At 39.7% G+C, this 22776-nt stretch overlaps 1 protein-coding gene and 1 long non-coding RNA gene across 2 annotated transcripts in view; one reads left to right on the plus strand and one right to left on the minus strand.

Annotated features, from left to right (window-relative positions):
• LOC140497628 (uncharacterized) overlaps window positions 1-22776 on the plus strand; it is a 69019-nt gene that overhangs the window by 4497 nt on the left and 41746 nt on the right. The window lies entirely within an intron of this gene.
• SYNPR (synaptoporin) overlaps window positions 18902-22776 on the minus strand; it is a 186933-nt gene continuing 183058 nt past the window's right edge. The window contains exon 5 of the mRNA XM_072598783.1: window positions 18902-20572. Coding sequence (XP_072454884.1) covers window positions 20315-20572 — 258 coding nt within the window. The 3' untranslated portion in view covers window positions 18902-20314. The remainder of the gene's footprint in view (window positions 20573-22776) is intronic.

The raw sequence follows: 22776 nt of genomic DNA on the forward strand, positions 1-22776 counted from the left end.
TAATGAAAAGGAATCAGACTTCTTTCATCTGGCTCCAGAGGACAGAGCTAGAAGCAGTGGAGGGAAGTCGAGTAAAGGTGGATTTAGTTTTGATGTCAGGGAAGGGAAAGGGCATAGGCATTTATGTGATGCTTACTATAAGCCAGGCACTGTGTTAAGTGCTATTACATATTACATCAATTTATCCTCACAATAGCTGTGAGAAGTAGGTATTCTCATTTTACAGATGAGGAAAGTGTAGCAATCTAAGGTGAAGTGACTTGCCCAGGGTCCCACAACTAGTAAGTGTCTGAGGCTGGATTTGAATGCAGGTCTCCCTGATTCTAGACCCAGTGTTCCATTGTTTGATATGCCACTAACTGCTTCCTATGACAGGAAAATCTTCAAACCATTAGAGATGTCCCCAGAGAGGTGGGCTGTCTCCAGGATAGTGGGTTTTACTCCTTGGAGATCCTCACATGGAGATTGGATGACCACCTGTTGGTTAAGTTATGTTGGGAATTCCTTTAGGGTATGGATTGGACAAGGCAGCCTCAGAGATCTAAAATTCTGTCATTTGATGTCATTTGGTGAATCGAGAAGAACTAGGTTGAAATTTTGCCTTTGATATTTATTACCTTGACAAAACCATTGAATTTCTTTGAGCTTGTTTCCTCAAATGTAAAAGCAGCCTCATAGTAGTATCTACTATGCAGGGTTGCTGTGAATAGCACTTTAATTAGCATATATGCACTGTCTCTGGAGGTAGAAGTCCAGATCTGATCCTGGTACTTACCCTTGTGTGACCTTGGCCTCAGGTTCCTCACCTGTAAAATGAGGCAGTTGGGCTAAATATTTGCCAATGCCTTCTTATCGCTGTAGATCTAGGATCCCATCAACCTATATCAAGCACTCTACAAACCGTTAAATGTTACATAAATGTGAGCTGTAAACTTCTGGTTGGCAGAATTCATCACAGGTACAGTGTGGGTGTTTTTACCCTGAATGAGTCCCCTATTTTCTGGCCGTTGGAGTGAGACTAGGTGGGCACGTGCTAATAATAACTCACATTTCCATAACAGTGTGCCATTACAACATGCTTTACATACATTATCACATGCACTGAGTGGGCGGTGAGGAGGCTCTGTACGGATGCCCAGGATGTCCTCCTGCTCCATTCTAGTGGCCAGTTCCTCCTACACTTGGGCAGGGAAATAGATTCATTTTGTCTCTTGGGAAGCAGACTTAGCAATATTGCATTTACATATTTTATGCAAGAGTTCTACATCATTTTTTAATGAACCAGCTGTTTTGAAGTTGTTGTTCTGAAACCATTGGGTACCATGGCCAATGGAAGAGGATGGAATGACTAGAGTCTACGTTCCAGGCTCAATCTTTGGTTAAAGGACATGGATCCCCAACCTAGCCAGATTGTGACTCCATGGGCCATGGAATACAAAGAGACCAGTAACAGATGGCCTGGGGAACTAACATGTCTTCCTGATCTTGGGCTAGCTCAGTTCCTTAAAGCTGATGAATAAGGATACTTAACCACTTTTACTTTCCTTGGATTTTAATTATCTCAAAAAATAAGGGAAAAAAGGAGCGCTTACTTTTCTATTTAAGAGTTACTCAGATGTTTCTAAGGTTTATTTTAGGGCTTTTTAGCAACTTTGGGCCATCAAAAGTACCTTTGTGGAAAAGGGGAGACCCTCCCCCCAAATAAAGTATATGTAGTTGCATTGATACAGATCAGCACATATATGCAATCAGTGCTTATTATCCTATCAATTAACACAACAAATTAAACAAGAATCTAGACATTGTTATTTGTTTAATCATCCAGAGATGACTGGCTTAGTTATTAGGACACTGGACCTGGAGACAGAGAAAACTTGTGTTCAAATTTTACTCTGACACTTAATAGCTTGATGACCCTAAAAAAGTCACTTAACTTCTCTGAACTTTAATTTCCTCATCTGTAAAATGCAGATAGTAACTTTATACCTACCTCATAGGGTTATCATGAGAATCAAAAAGAGCATTCAGGGAGCTGACATCTTATCATGATAAAATCATGGCTACACAGCTGGAAAGCATCTCAGAAGTCATCCAGTCAAACCCCCTTTTCAGATAAGGAAATAGAGGCTCCTCAACGTAAAGTGATTTGTCCAAGGTAACAGCAAATAGGAATCATGGTTTCAGAGAAGCATGAGAAGAAGTAGAACCAGGACAACACATACAGTTAGAACAACATTAGCGGCATTTAAATTAGCAATATATTGCTCCAGAACTCATGTTTTATCCACTGTGTCATCTCTGATGGTGAACCACTTCTGATACACTTAGTGTCAGGGGCAAATCAGAAACCAGTACCCTGTAAATTGAGATTCACTTTTGACATGAAATAAAATACTCAAAAGCCATTGGTTAGGTTTTATTTTTGCCTTAAGATAGCAAATGTTTGCAATAAGCAATAACATTTAGCTTCTGTAGATCTGCTCCCCTTTTATCTCCATATAGAAATATGTCTGGTCAGCACAGTAGGGTATAGTGATGACTCACATGGTCTATAGATACCTACCAAGTTGGGTAAGACTTTTGATACTCTTGAATGATTAGGAAGCTGATTCAAAAATTGAAGGGACAATTCAGATCCTGAAATAGCTTTGTTCCCTTTTAGGGAAATCTAATCTCTTTTCTAGGAAAATGGAGAAACCCTCATCCTATTACACCAAGCAAGGGAAATAGAAAATCTTTGCCATTTTGACTAAGCCAGGCATTAATTGATGACCTCAGACTTTATAATGAGTGGGGTGTAGAAGCTCTTGAGGGAAAGATGATTGAGATTTCTATAATATTTGGAGACATCTGTTTGATGCAGTTCAAATATGGCTCATGGTGAATGAGATAGGCTACCTTGCTTCTACTAAAGTGGTAGCTAATTTGGAAGAAAGAGTATTCATTTTTTGGGAAAAAATAGTAAATACAATTGTTAGTATGGAACTTTTCAGTTTCTAAGGGGAATTATATCATTTCATTCATTCAGTCCCTTAACAAGACTTAAGAGCAGAGGATTTTGTGTTATCTACTCTCTGTATGTCCCCAGCGTTTGCTTTTTTCTTGTTGTGGTTTCCATCTACATTATTGTAGCAACTGTATATATTGTTCCCTTGGTTCCACTTACTTCACACTGTATCATTTCATATAAGTCTTCCTATGCTTCTCTGAATCCTTCAAAGTCATCTTTTTAAATGACACTTTGTTGCTTATCCTTTGTTCTTGAAAAGAATCAATGACATCATGGGGTTATGCATTAACTTGTGTATGAATTGGATTTAAGTGAGGTAGAGTTGTACAAAGTTGTCAGTCTTGCTCTCTCTTTCAGAGTCATTTAAGTCTGGAGGCAAGACAAAGTCAAGATGACTGGCAATGGTGCATGATGCAATGGATAACCTTGATGTCTTTAATGTCTGACCAAACTCTAAGTGCTTCACAGCTTATGCTTTGGCTACCTTCATGGCCACTGGACCAAATTGTTTTCAGCTCATTTCACTGGGGAAAGTCTTTACAAGCTTGGGATAGACACACCCCAAATCTCATCAGCCGGTTTAAGACCCATTGACTACCTACCATTAACCTGATTTAGCTCATCAGCTGAGATGATTTTACTAGGGCATGTCTGCTCCACATGCCACGGCTTCTTGGAGTCACAAGTAAGAGCTGGATGATAAATAGACATTAAAGATGGAGGAACAGTCCTGAAAAGGGCTCACCAATTCCTCATATCAGAGGTGCCAGTATTTATGCTTTAGAGGATGTGATTTAACTCATAATAATATATAATTCACACAAAAATAATATTTCAAAGTTTGCAAAATTTTTATCTGACTTTCACATCAACTCTATGAAGCAGACCTGTATGAGAGATGAGGAAAATGCAGGTCAGGAGATTAGAGGCCTGCTTAAGGTTCAAAACCAAGTTTTTGTTTCATTCCATGTACAGACAGACTTGATTTATGGTAGCTCTAAGCTTGCATAGTAGGATAATTATCACGTGTGAAATTTGGAAAGGCATTTAGAGAATATAATCCACAAAAAAAAAGAAATTGAGAGTCAGAAAGTGATTTACTCAAGGTTACACAGTGACCTGGTGGCAGAGCTGAGATTAGAAAACAGATTTACGGAATCTTACTCAGCTCTTTCCCCAACAATAGCAAGCTAGATTTGAAGCACTGTACCGTACCTTGAGTCAAGTTTTTCATGGAGCATGAGTTGTATTTACAGACTCATTATTTTTAAAATAATAGATATAAAATTCAAAATGAGTGAAAATGTGTTTTCTATATTGAATGTTTGAAAGTGGACAAAAATAAATAACAGATTTGTAAACAGAAATAGCTAGTCTTGACACCAAGAAAGACATAAATACCACAGTAGATTCTGTCTTGAGGAATTTTAACTTCTATATTTGTACCTATGTAGTTTCTTCTGAGATTTTTTACCTAGGAAAACTTAAAAACAGCAAAGTCCATTACACTGCCTGATACCTGTCACCATGATTAATTGTTAAACTGCACATTAGTCCAAGAAAAGCCCACCACTCCTTTTGAACTTGACTGATTCCTGTCTATATTTCAAGAAGCACAGACTATATAAAAATGAACCCAAATGAGGACTTCTTAATGTTACCATCCATTACCATCCATCACTGTCCCTAACATTGGATCTGAAAGTATTCCAATTTCTTCATATACCTTGGAATTTGCCCTTCTTGATTGGTACGATCTTCCTTATTATGTTTTATGACAAGATGAGATGAGACATTGTCATTGAATGGAAACTTCCCTACTTTTGTCAAGTACCCCGCCATCCTTCCAGTCACCCAGGTTTGTAACCTTGGCTTCCTTCTCAATGATTCATTCTCCCTCACTCTATATGTCATGTCAATTGTCAAGACTTGTTGACTGTACATCGACAATATCTTCCTTACCTGACTCTTCAGCTCCATTCTTGTAGTTACCATTTCATCAAGGCCTCATCTCTTGCTTGGGTTCTTACAAGAACCTCCCAACTGGCCTCCCAACTTTGACTTTCTGTCTTTTCCAACACATCCTTTATTTGTCCATCAAAGTGATTTTCCTAAAGTATAATTCCAACCATATCACTTCTCACTCATTAAGCTATGATCACTCTCTGTTACTTTGTGTCAAATACAAACTTGTCTCTGGCGTTTACAGCCTTTACCAATTTGACTCCAACTTAACTTGTCTAGCCTCATCAAAGGCTCTATATTCCTATCAGACTGATACTCTTTGTTCTTCAGTCATGACACAATCTCCTATCTCTGTGCCTTTGTACAGGGTGGCCCTTATGCTTGGCATATACTCCATCCTCTTAGAATCTCTAGTTTCCTTAGAAGATTAGTTTGAGTACCATCTCTTAGAAGTCAGTCCCATAATCCATCCCTCTCTCCCAGCAGCTAGTGGATCCCTTTTACGTAATTGCCAATACATCCACCCTCACATGCATATCTGTATATTTGTAAGCTTCTCAATGACAGGTTTTATTTCATTTTTGTCTTTTATTCCAAGTGCTTCAGACACAGTAGGTATTTAATACATATTTGTTTATTGAGTGATGTAACTAATACATTCTCATGTATTAGTTGTCCCAGAAGTCTATTGTAATCAATATCCCCCAAATGTTGTGATCATAAAACACTATGGTTTTAGAAGAATCCAAATTTCAGGGGACCCAAAAGACAATGGAGGATTGCAGGATGAGCTGAACTAGGTTAAAGCATATTACCAAGCTAGATATGTGTGAGAAATGTAAAAAATATCATACCACCTCTGTCACCTCCACCACCACCACCACTTCTACCACCACCTCCACCACCACCACCACCACCACCACCACCACCACCACCACCACCGCCACCACCACCACCGCCTCTACCACCACCTCCACCACCACCTCTGTCACCTCTACCACCACCTCCACCACCATCACCACCACCACTTCCACCACCACTTCCACCACCACCTTCACCACCACCACCACCACCACCACCACCACCTCCACCACCACCTCCACCACCACCTCCACCACCACCTCTGTCACCTCTACCACCACCACCACCACCACCACTATCACTACCACCTCTACCACCATGACCACAACCTCCTTCTACTCTTTCACCACCATCACTATAATCATCATCATCATCATCATCATCATCATCATCATCATCATCTTCTTCTTCTTCTTCTTCTTCATCACAGCTAGCATTTTTATAGAGCTTGAAGATGAAAAGTGCTTTACAAATATTTCTCCTTTAATCCTATTATTTCCCCATATTTTATAGATGAGAGAGGGTAAGTACCTTGCCCAGAGTCAAAGATAGTAACTATCTGAGCCAGAATTTGATCCCATGTGTTTCTGACTCTCAGCCCATAACTCTACCTGACATATAAGACTAGAAAGAAATGAGGACAACATATATATATATATATATATGTATATATATACATATATATATATCTGTGCATGTGTGTGTGCATATGTGTGCATGTGTATTTATATATATCAAGATTGCGGGATAACAGATGCATAGTCAATTATCATGGTGTTTGCATTATATTATTAGAAGGAGAGAAAGACTTCTAGGTGAACTGATGGATCTTTTATGGTAGAAATATGGACAAACAAAGGTCAGAAGACCACAATATTTAAATGAGCCATTTTTCACAGGCTGAGACACATATAGGTCCCAGACTAGTGGAGACAATGAGACTGCTGAAATGGTGGCATTATTTGAATTCACATTTCTATTGGGCTATGGCCAATTTGCATACTTATAATTTCAAAGAGTGTGAATTTGAAAACATATCCAGTGCTCTAGTGGATTCATTAGTCACACTAAACAATCAATTGATAAAAAATTATTAAGTGCCTACTATGTGCCAAAGATTGTGCTAATCAGGACCTTGCTGTAGGTCATTGAAGAGGAGGAGTAAACAGTGCATGTACTTTTTTTCTGAGAACATTAGACAGGGGTATGGGAAACACTGTTGTTAGCGAATGAGACCCTCCCCCAGTTCATCTGTTGTGTGAGTCTGCGTGTCTTTCCTGGCACCAGTCTGTTTAGAAATTGTAAGAGAGAAACTCATTTCATATAAGATTACCCCTCATTTAGTCTAATTAGACTCACATAAGTAGGTGGGGCTTTGGTGCTCTCCTGTCTCTACTTTTCAGGTACATCATTTAGGGAAGAAGATAGAATTCTCACATACTGGTTGACAAGTTAAAAATTAGTTCACTAATTGTTTTGTTTCCATGGTACCCAACAACCCGTTTGAGTGACTTCTCCAGCAAATTGTCTCGCAGCTATTTTATAGACTGGGAGTTCTTAAACTGAGGTCCATGAATATTTTTAAAAATTTTTTCTTATCTTCTTTATTTATTTTTAGTTTACAACATTCAGTTCCATAAGCTTTTGAGTTCTAAATTTTCTCCCCCTCCTTCTCTCCCCTCTCCCCAAAATGGCATGCAATTTGATATAGGGTCTACATATACATTCACATTAAACATATTTTCACATTAGTCATGTTGCAAAGAAGAATTATAATCAATGGAATGAACCACAAGAAAGAAGAAACAAAATATGAGAGAGAGAGAGAGAGAGAGAGAGAGAGAGAGAGAGAGAGAGAGAGAGAGAGAGAGAGAGAGAGCAAATAGTATCCTTTGATCTGCATTCAGACTGTGTAATTCTTTCTCTAGATGTGGACACCATTTTCCATCATGAACCTTTTGGTTTATGAAGTCTTAGAACCTTGCATTCCTGAGAAGAGCCTAGTCTATCAAAGTTAGTCGTTGCACAATGTGGCTGTAACTGTGTACAATGTTCTCCTTGTTCTGCTCCCCTCATTCAGTATCAGTTCATGTAAATCTTTCCAGGTTTTTCTGAAATCCGCCTACTCATCATTTCTTATAGCACAATAGTATATCATTACATTTGTATACCCCAACTTGTTCAGCATTCCTCAATTGGTGGGCATCCCCTCAATTTCCAGTTCTTGGCCACCACAAAAAGAGCTGCTAGATACTTTTGTACGAGTGGGTTCTTTTCCCATTTGTATGATCTCTTTGAGATACAGCTCTAGAAGTGATATTGCAGGGTCAAAGGGTATGTACATTTTTATAGCCCTTTGGGCTTAGTTCCAAATTGCTCTCCAAAATGGTTGGAGCAGTTCACACATCCACCAATGATGCATTGGTATCATGAACATTTTTTTAATCTAAAAACTGCATTTTAATATAATTACTTTTCTTTATAATCATGTATTTTATTTTGTGCATTTAAAAGAGTTATTCTGAGAAGGGGTTCATAGATTTCCCTTGACTAACTGCCTAAGGGGTCCATAACACACACGCACAACCCATTAAGAACCACCGATATTGCTAAAGCATTTCTTTTTATTTCTTTCTCTGTTATTTAAAATTGAAGTGTTAGCAGGCAGGTCTGGATGATCTACACACACAGAAACAATCTGGACAACTCCTAAGATATCTATTTATTGGGGTCACGGGTAGAGGGGGAGGTATATTGCATTGAGTAAAGTTCTGGGTCTGGAGTTAGGAAGACCCTTCTTCCTGACTTCAAATCTGGTCTCAGATACCTGCTAGCTGTGTGATTCTTGCCAAGTCACTTAACCCTGTTTACCTCAGTTTAGTCATCTGTAAAATGGACTGGAAAAGGAAATGGCAAAGCACTCCAGTATCTTTGCCAAGAAAACCCCAAATGGGCTCATGAAGAGTTAGACACAACTGAAATAACTGAGCAACCATAATGTTCTTGCTACTCAGTAAATCAAAATTCCAATCAATTGAATTCAAAAAACATTTATTGTTCTATTCTGCTTTCAATTTCTTTCTTCTCTAAGGGAAGACAGAAAGGAGAATGCAAAAAAAGTCCAATTTTTCCCATCGGAAGCTTGATCAGGAATTCAAAGGAATTTATTTATGGTTGTTTGCTACCACTACCACCACCACCACCACTACTACTACTATTACTACAACTACTTCTACAACCACTGCTACTACTACTATCACTATATTGCTGAGCTATTGTTTGTGTTGTTCCATCATGTCCAATTCTTCATGACAAGCCCCTTACTCTAACCATTCTGCTACCTAGCTGCCCTCATCCTATCACTCTATCACATTTATACAACTCTAAAGTTTGCAAAGCGCCTTGTGTGTGTTATCTCATTTGAGCCTCACACTCTTGTGAAGCAGGGTGTATTCATTCCCATTTCATGTCCTGGCATCCCCTCCCTGATGTCAGAGTCCTCCTTGAGAGCAGCAGCAGAGGAAACTAAGGCTCAGATATATTACGTGATTTGCCCACAATCACCCAGCTACATGAGCATTTGAGGTGTGATTTAAACCTATATCTCCTGGTCCCAAGTCCAACTTGCTACATATGCTTTCACACTGCCTCCATACTAGAGTACATGTTTCCCAATCTGATTCTTTAAGTGCCCATATTTTGGATTTACTTTCCAAATGGCCTGTTCAGCTCTTCTAGGAAAAATAATGGTTATTACCTAGGGACTAATATTTACTTTAGCTGGCTTTGAGTTCCAGGAGCGAGTGCCACATAATTATTCTTGGATGTGCTCAGTTTGTGGAGAAGAAAAGATAAGAGCAGAAGTTTACGTAGATAACATTAATGCTGACCTGAAGAAATGCTGAAAATGAAGACTGTAATAACATTACTTGAGAGGACTAAATAAGCCAACATCTGATGATGAGACTTGGAATTCAATGCTGGAATTCAATCCTTGCAGCCTGAATGGCCGACCTGTCAGGGTTTCAGCAAAAACTCATCCACAAAACCCTATTTTCAGTTTCAGTCTCTTCAGGGAGGAGTGTCAGGGAAGGGCCCCAGTAAGGGGTGACAGTGGTAGCAAGGACTGTCTGTGACCCTGCTGTTTGGGGAGTGGAAAATAAAGGGCAGGATCTCTCGAAACTCTATCTGCTGCTGCTACTTGGCAGTGCCCATGACCTCACAGGGCTATGGAAATGTGAATGATAATGGTGCTTGTGGTGTTGACCAGGACACAGGGCATTTTGTGTTTTCCTTCCATGCATTTGCATGAACTGTGCCCATGCCTGGAATGCTCTCCCTTCTTACCTCTACCTCTTAGAATCCTGAGCATCCTTCAAAGCCAGCTCAAGCGCAATCCCCACAAAGAAGGCTTTCCCAAATTCCTCCTCCCTGCAATGACCCTCCCCCCCATCCAATTTCTCATGTCTTCCCCATCTGCCATTGAAATTACCTTGGGAACATATAGATTCCCAATATATACACACACACACACACACACACACTCATACATATATATGTACATACAATATTTGTTTATAATATGTTATATATAATATTTGCTATATTCTATATGTTTTATCACATATTCTATTACATATTCCAATATACATATTATATATGTACATATAATATTTGCTTATCATATATTAAGTATATAATACTTGCTATATCCCATATTTCTATATATTCTGTTTCTAATATTCTATTACACATATACACATATATTACATATGTACGCACATATGGATTACATTATGGGCAGATGACAATGATGCTTCAGGGTCTAGAGGGCATAACAGATGGGCCTCATGGTCATCAGTCAATCAGTCAATTCACAGAGAGTTATTAACTGCTCCAATATATGCCAGACACTACAGTAGGTTCTCTGGGGACACAACTATTTTACCAGAAAGGTCCTGGTTTGTGATTCCTTTCTCATGCACTGAAAGGGGCCATGTCTGCCCCGTCCATACAGTCTAAGAATCCTGGGCTTTGCTATCTTCTCTGCAGCAGAGCTCTCCAAACAGTCTCCCCGTTAGAAGGTGAATGGCAGGAAAGCAGGGTCGGGCTGGTTTGAATCTGGATCAGCAGTGCTTAGCACAGTGGTTGGTAGATAGTAGGTACTTAACATATGCTTTTTCCTTCCTTCCTTCCTTCCTTCCTTCCTTCCTTCCTTCCTTCCTTCCTTCCTTCCTTCCTTCCTTCCTTCCTTCCTTCCTTCCTTCCTTCCTTCCTTCCTTCCTTTGTTTTTTCCTTCAGTAGAATGGAAGCACCAAGGACAGGCACACCAACTCAGTGGAGAGAATACTGAGCCTGGAGTCAGGAAGACCTGAGTTCGAATTCAATCTCAGACACTTAATAGCTGTGTGATCCTGGGCAAGTCACTTAATTACCATTTGCCTTAATTCGCTAGAGAAGGAAATGGCAAACCACTCCATTATTTTTTCAAAGAAAAGCCTATGAATAGCATGGTCCATAACAAAGATCCAGGCATGACCATGACTGAACAGCAAGTGCTTAATAATTGCTTTCTGAATTGAATTTTCTTTTATACACAATGTGATATTAAAAGTAAGGTATTATTCAGAGGGGAATCGGTGGCTTTAGGTCAAAATTAAATATTTAATTCACTTATATTTGTATTCTCAGGGCTTAGGGCATGCCTGACACATAATAAGGGTTGAATCAATGTTTGCTCTGTCATTTCTCTCTCTGTCTCCCTCTGTCTCTGTCTCTCTGTCTTTGTCTCTCTCCTCTCTCTCTGTATCCATCAATCATCTATTTGTCTATCTATCTATCTATCCATCTATCTATCTATCTATCTATCTATCTATCTATCTATCTATCTATCTATCCATCTCAGTAAGAATAACAATATCTACTTTCCTCTTAGAAAGCCTTTTTTACATTTTATTTTCTGTCTAAAGTACTGAGAAAATAGCAGAGGATGCTAGATTTCTTCTACATCTGAAATCAGGCTTCTGTATTGTTGACATAAATAATAATTTCATGAGGTGGGGAGGGAGATTCTGGCTGAGTTCAGCTGCCCTGTCTCTGACTGGCCATCCTACTAGGGGGAAGCAAAACAGATTATGGATCTGGCCACACTAACAAGGCTCCTCAATCCCACATAAGTTGCTCAATCGAGAGTTTCCATTGATTTCTCATAAGAGGTTTGCTGTTATATTTTTTTTCTGGTAAGTTGGACCCAGCTTCTGGAAATGTTAGAGATATATTTCATTTTTCAAATTAGAAGCTCCCCTGGGTATTCTGTTCTCCTCTAATGGCTCAGAATGAGAACAGAAGGAATTGCTTTTAGAGAGTATTTGATCTTTCACCACATGTCACAATGCGCCTAATCCCCATATTCTTATCATGTACATCCCAGAACTCCCCGGGGGCTCATTTTAGGGAAATCCATCGTGCAGTCAATGACTGCTTCCCCTCACATGAAGTCTTTATTTGATTTTATTTCAATTAGCAAGCATTTAATTTATCTCCTGCCCAACTCCCATATAAAAAAGAAAAACAAAACCTTTGTAACAAATACATATAGTCATGTAAAACCAATTCCCATATTGAGTCTTAAACTACATTTCCAGAAATGTGAGTTTTATAGATCTTACTTCAAAGCAAAGCTGTAACTTCCATGGGGAAAAGAACAAGGTATTTATTCTAGAACAGAAATATTCAGAGGGGGACCTTTCCTCCTCACCTTTGTGTGCCTTGACCCATGATCTTCTGTTGGGTTGTGGGGCAAGCACTGCCTGGGCCATTTCCCCTAATTCCTTGAGCCCCCTTTGCTATGAAACCTTCTCCTGGTGTCTGTCTTTTCCAGAATCCCCATGGGGCGATTGGCATGATGTGCCTAGTAGAGAACTCAAACACAATAACCAGCGAAATAGAGCATGACAACATCACCAGAGGATGTTAGCAATGCTGTAGCTTTCAAGGCTGGTGGGAACACGCCATGCATATGCTCTGGTCTCTAAAAGTGTATCCTTTCACACTGGAGCCCTGATCCGTGATTCCTGTCCATGTCTGCTCTCACTGTTGATGGTGTTTGTATTTGTGGGAGAAGGTGGTCCAGGATCATTATTCTAGTACTTTTTTAACTAAGACTTTTTATTAAATTCTTTTACTCTGAACTCATTATGTCTTTTGGCTAACTAGTAAAAGTGGATACATTGGTAGAGTTTTGTAAACTATGGTTTTAAGGCTATGTGAACAGATAAAGTACTTGAAATATTCTGGGGACTCACAGGTGAGGGCATATATGTCCCAGTTGTTACATACAGGAATGATAGACCTCTGATCAGGAATAGAATGTTCCTGCCAAGGGTTAATAAAAAGGCCTTTACTTGGAGTCCTGCCAACCTAGTCAAAAGGGCTTTTGACCGAGAAGGAATAGGAAGGGAGAAAATAGCCTACATATATTGTCTATATGCATAATAAGAGGAAATTAACAAGAGGAAATTCTCTCTGGACCTGATTGTTATTAACAAGAAGGTGGTCTCATGGATGAAAATGATGGGAAACTTCAGGGAAAGCTGCTTAGAGTTTGTTAGAGAGAAGGAAAGGAAAGCTGGACATAGTGTTCCATGACCTCTAGATTTGGGAGAATTTTATTCAAAGTTCAGAATAAAGATAGGTACAAGGCAAGTCTGATCAAAGCATTCATTACCTCAAGGAATCCATCAGTAAATAAGATACTTCCACTGGCAAGTACAGACATTGAGACTGACTCTGGATCCTGGGTTTATTTGACAAGCTAGTGGTCTGGTGGTTGATGGTTGAGGTGCTGGATTTTGTAGAAATTGTCCATTAGTGGAATTTATGGAGTAACCATCACACTGGGTGGCAAAGGACTGGAAAATCAGCAGATCTGAATTCACTCCTTGCTCTGCTATGGACTTGCTGTGTGAACTTAGGTATATCTCTAGGCCTCAGTGTCCTGAACTGAGATGGGAAGGAAGATTTGGGCTGGATTACCTATGGGGTACCTCAAGCCCTAGAATTCTATAATTCTAACCGATTTTCAGCAGAAACATGAAGTACTACAGAAAGTAATCCATTTTGTTCAGGGGAAAAACCTGTGCTTTCATAACAGTGATAGCTAGCTTTTACAGAGGGCAATAAGGTTTGCAAATTGCTTTACATACATTATCTCACTTGAACCTCAAAACAACCCTGTATAGTTGGTGTTATTATTATCCTTATTTTACAGATGTGGAGACTGAGATTGAGAGGGAATAAATGACTTGCTCAAGGTCACATGTCTAGTAATTGAGGTAGAATTTGAACTTAGGCTGTCCTGCCTTCAAGTCCAACACTCTAATCATTGGACCACATCATTTTTTCACAGGATTAACTAATATGGAAGCTGATAGTTTGAGAATCTCCACTGAATCCTACTCCAGTGTTAAGTCATGGTGTGGAGGTGATCTGCAGTTTTCAAATGAAATTCTAGGAGAGCATAGGTCCTATCTATACAGTAAGGGTTGGAGGTAGACCTAAGGAAGTGCTATACGTCTGTTGCCTGAAGACCAATCTGGGTAAGTTCAAGAAAGGTGATCACTAGATTGGCTTCAAGGACATGAAAATTTTGGTCACTGTAGCTCTCAAAGATTATCCATTAAGTAAGAGAGGGATTACTGTTTGTGCTAGTAGATGGAGTATTCACCCTGAAGGAAGTACAGGTCCTTGAAGTGTTGAAGTAAAGCCTTGAAATTTATGTAGGAAAATCCAACCTACTTGAAATCCTTCCTAGAGTTATGCCCATGCATTAGAGTACAAGAATTATCACTTAGGAAAACATGATTGAAAAATTCTAAGGAGAAATATGGAATTAGTGATGTGGAACTCCTTACAGCATCTTCAAAAGGTGACATTGGATCATTACATGTGGTGAAATGTTTGTGTTCGTCCTTCATTGCCAAAGAAGACCCTGCCATCAGAAGAATAATGACATGACTTGCACTTGACTTTGTTTGGAGTGAAGGAGGGCTGTGCAGGTCGCTAGCCTCACTTCTCCTCCAGAACCATCTGAATCCAGGAACCAGATATTCATCAGGATGACTGGAGATGACCCAGGATACACTGGGAGAGCTTGTGGTGAAATGTGTTAGCTAAGGAATATAACAAGTTATGGGATAATAGGATATTTTGATGCATCAGAACAAAGTTTACTAACTAGAAGATTAGAAGACAAGATATGCAAGGGAATTGCAAGAAGAACTGGAAGGAAATAGTTAAAAGAAACTACTGAGTTATATAACAAGAACTATTTGGTGTTTTATTTCTCAGAGGTACCCTGAGAGTAAAAGGTAGAAATAGCGTTGATTGGGATGACTTTTTTCATTAGTTCATGTGAGACTTTAAAGGGACAAAATTTGTTTAAGTTCTAATGGCCCAAGGATTCTAATTCACAGCTTGTATAAGCCAGAGGTAATGAAAAGGAGGTTAAGTGATAAAAATAAGAAAAACATAATAGGAGCTGAATGTCTTATTCAAGCTCAGTCATTAAGCCTTTTAGACTCATTACAAGCTACCTCTGGGGTCATGCGTGTTACTAGCTCTGGTACCAAGAATGGAAGGTGACCCACTTAAAGGAAAGACACAACCCAGTTTATAATGTTGGCCATAGAAACATAGAGCTTTGGGGAAAGAGCCAAAAGTCACCCTGGTTTTGTGTCTCTATCTTTTTATAACAGGTGCACATCATTCACATGGGTGAATGGGTCTTGTGAATCAGGGAATTACCAACATACTTTGAAATGCCACCTACACAGTATCCCAGTTGACTCTAGATCAGGAGTCCTTAATGTGGGTGGGTGTGTTTGGGACCTATCTGGCAGTCTGTTGAAGTCTATGAATTCTTTCAGAATAATACATAAAATAAAATGTATAGAATTACAAAGGAAACTATTACTGAATTCTACCGAAGTACCCACATGTGTGTATATACATATGTATATATGTGTATATAAAATTCGTGAATCCCAGGTTAAGAACCCCAGTTCCAAAGAGTGCTCCTTCTGTCAAAAATGAATACAAATTAATAGTTCATAAAAAGATATTGGGATAGGATTATATAAGATAGGAAATTAGTTATTAGTTGAGCTGGAACTTTTACTTGGATTATCTAAAATCCAAAAGGAAATTAATAGATTTATTGACCTTGGCTATATCTTCACATATTAAGAAAAGTCCAATGTGTAGGACTGGGGATGCAATTGGCCTGAATTCTTTTCTGGTTAGGTCCTATGCAGAATATTGCAGTTAGTTCTGAGTACCTTTATAAATGGAAAGCTGGCAAAATATGGTCATCAGAATGGCAAGGGGCCTCAAGTTCATGCCATATGGAGAGTGGTTGAAAGACCTTGACCTGACTAGATGCTGGAGACAACAGTTGTAGTGGACATAGTATGGATATGACAGCTATCTTCTTGCATCTGAAGGACTGGCATGTGGAAGTGGGAGCAGAATTGTTCAGTTGGGCCTCAGAGGGTAGAACTAGAAGGAAGTTTCATAGAAGGAAATTTTGGATTGACATAAAGACAAGCTTTCTCATGGTCAAGGGTATCCTGAAACAGAAAGGGCTGCTGTAGGAGCTGGTAGGTATTCCCTAATAAAATGTCTTCTCTTGCTGGGTGATGAGTTGAGTATGTTGTAGAGGGAAATCTGATTATAGCAAGTGTTGGATTCAGTGGTCCAGGAGGTTTTTTCCTATTCTGACATGGTATTATTTTGTTCTGTATATGATATGATAAAGTATCTATAAATAATTGTGCTTCTAGGTTTTGTTCTAAATATCCAGGGACATTTGATAGTATTTTGCTGACTACCTGACTCAGGGTAGGTGGGTGGGGGGAACTTACTGCCTTGAGACCACATATGGCACTCTAGGTCCTCAAGTGTGACCCCTTTGACTGAATCTAAACCCCAGTTTCCCCACCCCTGTGTGAACTCCATGTGTTCAGAAAATGTTGATTGGCCTGACTTTAAAAGTATGGCAGAAACCCTTGCCATTACTATCTGCTATTTTACACGCGGACACAGCCTTAGTTTGTATGTTGTAGGGATTGGAATAGTGGGTGGGTGGAAGGGTGTCTTAATCCCTAAATCACGTCAGTGTGGTTAATTACAAATATTTAATACACTCTTCACCAAAGGTATCAACAACTACTTTTAACTGATATTCTGAAAGAGTTGCCTGAGGGCACTGAGAGGTTGAGTGACTCCATAGGTTGTGTGTGTGTGTGTGTGTGTGTGTGTGTGTGTGTGTGTGTGCATATACATGAGAGGGAGAGACAGACAGAGAGACACACACAGAAATAGACAGAGACAGACAGAGATAGAAAGACAGATAGGGAGAGAGAGAGAGAAAGAGCGCTGTGATTTCATCACTGTAAGGAACTTCCAGCGTGGAGACTCTACCCATGCAGGTCAGCCATTTCCTCATTTAGCATCTTGCAGAGTTGCGCTGGGCCTTGAGAAGTTGCAGTTAAGGTTATTGCTTAACAACAGAGCTGAGAAATTCTGGGTAGACTTCATAGAGTGACTGAAGCAATGAATGCTTTGGTTCTACTTTAACTTCTGCCATTGAACAGTATTTGTGGGATTCTGGGCAAGTTGCTTAATCTCTAAGTCTTCCTTTCTTCACCTGTACAAATCTGCATAAGCAGCTTGGCCTTGTCTTCCTCCCAGTTTGCTACATGGACCAGATGAGACAGTGTCAGTGGGTAGCCCTGAGATGTATGAGCACTATGCAAATGAGAATGACTACACTGATGCTAATGACTGAGCCCCTTCCCCTCCAGTCTCTTGGCAGCTGCTGCTTCCTTCATGCTACTCTCTGAGGTTAATCAAGCTAGGATGATCTCTGTGCATTAGAGTCTGCTAAAGTGCCTGCCTACAGAGAACAGCTGCTGAGAACAATGAGGGTCCTCCAAGGCCCTATGCCATTCCTCCAGCGATGGAGATGCAAACCATCTATAACTTCAGTAGCTAAGCCTTACAGGGTTGCCCGAGGCTCTGAGGGGTTAATTTACTGATTCAGTCACATAGTAGTATAGTGGAAATATCACTCCATTGGGAGGCAGAAGGTCTAGATCTGAATCCCAATGTTGGGCAAATCTTCTAACCTCTGTAGGACTCAATTTCCTCTGTAACATGGAGCTGTTGGATGGATGATCTTTGAGGTCCCTTTCAGCTCTACATTTGGGATCTTTGGAATCAGAGTTAGCATTTAAACCCATGTGTTCCTTCAACCTGCTCCAGGTCCAGTGTACTAGCCTTTATATCACACTGTCTCTTTAGTCAAATGATGTCAAATTGAATTTTGATGTGGAAAAATTTAAGCTGATCTTATGTTAAATTGATATACCCTATGAGAGACACTGATTGAATTTCTTTAGATAGATTTTGCTTTTTCCTCTTGAAATTAAAAGTATAATCCCAGATGAGAAAAAATTCCCAGCTGAATTATAATTCCTTTTAGCAAGCATACCACGAAATATAGAATCTTCATTTTCCTTTGACATAGTCAGTCATAGCTTTTCATTGGTCAAAATTCAGAATGTTCTTTTGTAAAAATAAGATGTCTAAAAAAATAACTGCTGGTTATTGGACCTGGTACCAGTGGGGTACCAATGAGTGCAAAACAGCAGGCTACTCTCCATTTGAACAATGCAAGTAGAAAGAAATTGAAATTAGCCAGTCACAGTGGGAGCAAGGCATGAGGGAGAGCAGGGAAGCATCCCACTGCCATGCAATAGCATGTCTGAGGTCATAAAGAAAAAGGGCCATTAGACTGGTGGACTCATTTTCTCTTCAAAGTGTGTTAAAAGCATTTCTTTGAAATGTAGCATATACCATCATGTAGCACAGTGCCTGGCACAAAGTAGGTGTTTTAGTGATGCTTGTTGACTAACTGATCAATGATGCCAAGAGTCTAGGAACACTAGACATTTGCTAGAATGTTTTGATTGTAGAAGGATGGAATCATTTGATTTCAAGAGATTTGTATGCAATAACTTTATTAGAGTCAAATAGATATCACAATATAGATTCATCCACCAAGTAGCCAGAAATTGGTTACAATGATGCAACATGGTTAAAATGCTTCCAACATTACAGACCATACAGTGGTAATATATCTTGGTAACACTCTTATGCAGATATTTGCTTTTGCTAATCTTGTTTCATTCTGGGTTTCCAAAAGATTTAGATCCTGGAGATGAAGATTGCCATATTCTTTACCATGAATGGGGCAAAAGGAGACTCTATGAGTTAATTTTTTTGCACTGAACAATAGCTCATTTAGGGAAAAAAAAGTTGCTCCTGACCTCACTGATCCGTAGTGCCCAAGCAAGAACTGCTCATTGGAGAAGTATAAGGAAACTTGGGAATTTTGACACCTAGCTAGGTAGAACCATCATGTTAAAGAATAGCTAGTCCTGGGAGTCATGAGTACTTCACAACAGCACACACAGTTCAGGGAGATCTGTTTTTAACTAGGGTTACTGACAATCTTCACCTCCATCAACCTATCGACAGAAATACCTCCTGAATTACAGGAATCACAGGCTACTTGGTCTTTATCATCCATGACTCACATGAAAAAATTCACAAAAAGCCAGTGCACATTACAATGGGCAAAACTACTGAGTTTACAGAAAAGGTATACATATTGGTCAATTACAGTACATACTCTCAAATACCCCTTAGTTGGGGACATATCTTTATTACAATTCTTTAAGTACTCGAGTAGAACCAGAGAGCCAAATTCATAAAATATACACAACAGTCCATTTCCTTAAATATACACTTAGTAGAGTCAGGGTGCTATTGAGAAGTTTCCATAAACACAATTCAAACATTCAGTTTGGGAGAAAATGCCAATTCATGCACTAAATGTTATTATCAAAGGAAACAAAAAGGAACAGTTCTCTAAAATAACTTACAAAGATTCACAGACCGGCAGTGTTGTCAACTTAGTAGTGATACAGCATGCATTTTGTGGTTCACACCAAGTCATTGCTTAGAAATCATATTAAAATTTTGTTTCCCATTAAAGTGGATAAGAAAACTTGATACTATTTTATGTTCCAAATAGGACAGACTCAAGACTTTGGGCTACAAAATACTTCTACTACCTTGGTACACATACAAAACTACTGTAAAATTATCTGTACATATGAGAAGACACTGTCCAATTAGCCACCTATGCTAAATAATAGATCATATCAACTAGTCTTAAAGTACCATTTATCACAAGCTAGGGCCTTCCTTGTTTAATAAGAGCTACAGAGCTCTGATTTGCATTAAACACTATGTTAATATTTGATTCCAGCTCTTAATAAAAAGAAAATCTTTGTGCCATTGAATCGTATCATGGTGAACGGTCTCCGCAAGAAATCAAACTCTGCCATGTTAAATCTGATTGGTAAAGGAAGTGGGGCCACTAGGCTGCTGGCCAAATTCCTCAGCAGGTTGCCCCAGATTTGCCGACTGGTTATATCCACCACTTGGCCCGTAGCTATCTCGGTTGTATCCTCCGTGGCCATAGCTGCTAGACTGCTTTTCCATCGGCTCTGAGAGATGCCTCTGGCCTGAAGAATGCCATCCAGTCTCCTTGAAGACAAACCAAATGTTTCCTGCCCAGAGAACAAAATTCAAGAAGCCAAAGACCTGAAGGAGGAGAATATCATATTACTAGGATGACTTTGATGGTTGGAAGCCAAGAGTTTCCACTTGGAGAGACTATGTCATGCAGTGGTGCATCCCCTGGATCTGGGGTCAGAGAATCTGGTTTCAAATACAGCCTCTGTCATTTCCTTTCTGTGGGACCCTGAGCAGCCAACTTTTATTACTCTTGGCCTCAGTTTCCTCTTCTGTTAAGATGAAGTTGTTGGATTAGATTATTCACTAAGGCACCTTCCCAACTATAAATGTGTGATACAATCTGGTATGTACCCAGAGTCCAAGAGAAAAGTAAGAGAGGAGAAACTATATAAAAGTCGGTCTCTGGAAAATGTCCTTTCAACACAAAAGGTCCTGTCAGAGAATTATGCATAGTGTCTCTTTTTAGACTCCAAATATTGTTAAATCTACCTCAAAAAGAACTTCAGCTCATAACAGTATAGTGCTGGAAGGGAACTCAGTGATCATTTGATTCAGTTGGCTCCTTTTACAGAGGAGGAAATTGTGGGCAATTGGCTCCCCAGAGTCACTTAGCTTGTTAGGGACAGAGCTGGGATTAGAAGCTAGGGCTCTGGTCCCTAGCTACATGACCTTTTCACACTACTTTTTATCATTGGAATTTAATTTTGGCATCATTATTTTAATTTCAGTATCTGCTGGTTATCCTCATTCTCTCATTATGATTCATTTTCTGCTTGCTTTCTGTTCCCTGAATATGGATACTCCATCTCCCATCTCTCTGTCTTTGCATAGACAGACTGATTCTCATGGCAGGAATGCTGTCTTCCTTCCGCTCCTTCCACCTCCTGGAAGTCTTCAAAGCTGAGCTCCATCGCTATCTCCTTCAGAAATCTTTCCTAATTCCCCCCACCTCAGTTATTGATCCTGCCCCTCCCTACTCCTTACTGTGCATACAGTTTGTATATATGTGAGAACATGTATGTATCTGGGAACATTTTCTAATCTTTCCAGTAGAATGAAAGCTCCTTGGGGTCAGGGATTGTCCCTCTGCTTTCTTTATATCTTCAGGGTCTAGCTCTGTGCCAGACACACAGAAAGTGCTGAATAATTTTTTGGTGATTAAGTGATCAATATTTTCCATCCTTTCTCTGCCAAGAATATTATTATCATTATTGCTTTGGGACAGGACCTGTGATTTCACTGTTGTAAAGAATCCCTGATGAGGGAAGTCCCTCTACCAATGTAAGTAGACTACTGTTATGAAACTAACAGTGATTGAAAGTTGCCTGTAGGCATTGAGGGATGAGAACTTGAACCCAGGTCTCTGTGACTGTGGGTTCTGACTCTACTCATTACGTCATGTTGCGTGTTATCCTAACACAATCAAAAAAACCTCTCTGTTTCTCCCTCTCCGTCTGTCTATCTGTCTGTGTCTGTCTCTGACTCTGTCTCTCTGCCTCTCTCTCTGTCTCTCTCTCTCTGCCCCTCTCTCTGTCTCTCTCTGTCTCTGTCTCTCTGTCTGTCTCTGTCTCTCTTCTCTCTCTCTGTCTCTCTTCTCTCTCTCTCTGTCCAACAATAATACAGTTATCATGCCCCAATTTCATCCAGCTTATTATGAAAGCGTTATTAGGCAGTAGGCAGGATCCCTTCCTTGGTGAGTAAGGTTCACATCTTCCAAGGGCATCAAATGATTCACAAGGAAACTACTATGGATATGTGAAATCTAGCTGGAAACTTTTATTCTCCCCAGGAGGGTGTTGGTGATTTAGAAGGCGGATGCTACTTCTCTGCTTCAGCCCTAGTCATACGCTCCATGTTCTGCTGGGATCTAACAAACCGTTTCCTAAGTTTGGCTGAAAACAAACATCTCATTTTCTATTCTTTTTTCAAGATGTGAACAGAGTTACTTCAAGAGTAAGGCACAGACAAATTGGAACATGTTTAGCAGAAAAGTCTCCTTTTGAGGCTTAACGGATTTGTCATTTCTATCATCTGTCATTCCTCATTCCCCTACTCAAACAGAGCTCTAGGAGGACATAGAAATGAAACAGAAAGTGATGGGGAAGGACATTTGACCATTAGAAAAAGCACACGAGACCATTACTCTTGGCATGTGTTAGCCCGGGCAGCTAGGTGGCACAATGGACAGAATGCTGGGCCTTGAGTCAGGGAGACTCATCTTCAGAGTTCAAATCTAGCCTCAGACACTTACACCTTGTATGACCCTGGGC

Source organism: Notamacropus eugenii, chromosome 3, assembly GCF_028372415.1.
Source record: "Notamacropus eugenii isolate mMacEug1 chromosome 3, mMacEug1.pri_v2, whole genome shotgun sequence".
NCBI lineage: Eukaryota > Metazoa > Chordata > Mammalia > Diprotodontia > Macropodidae > Notamacropus > Notamacropus eugenii.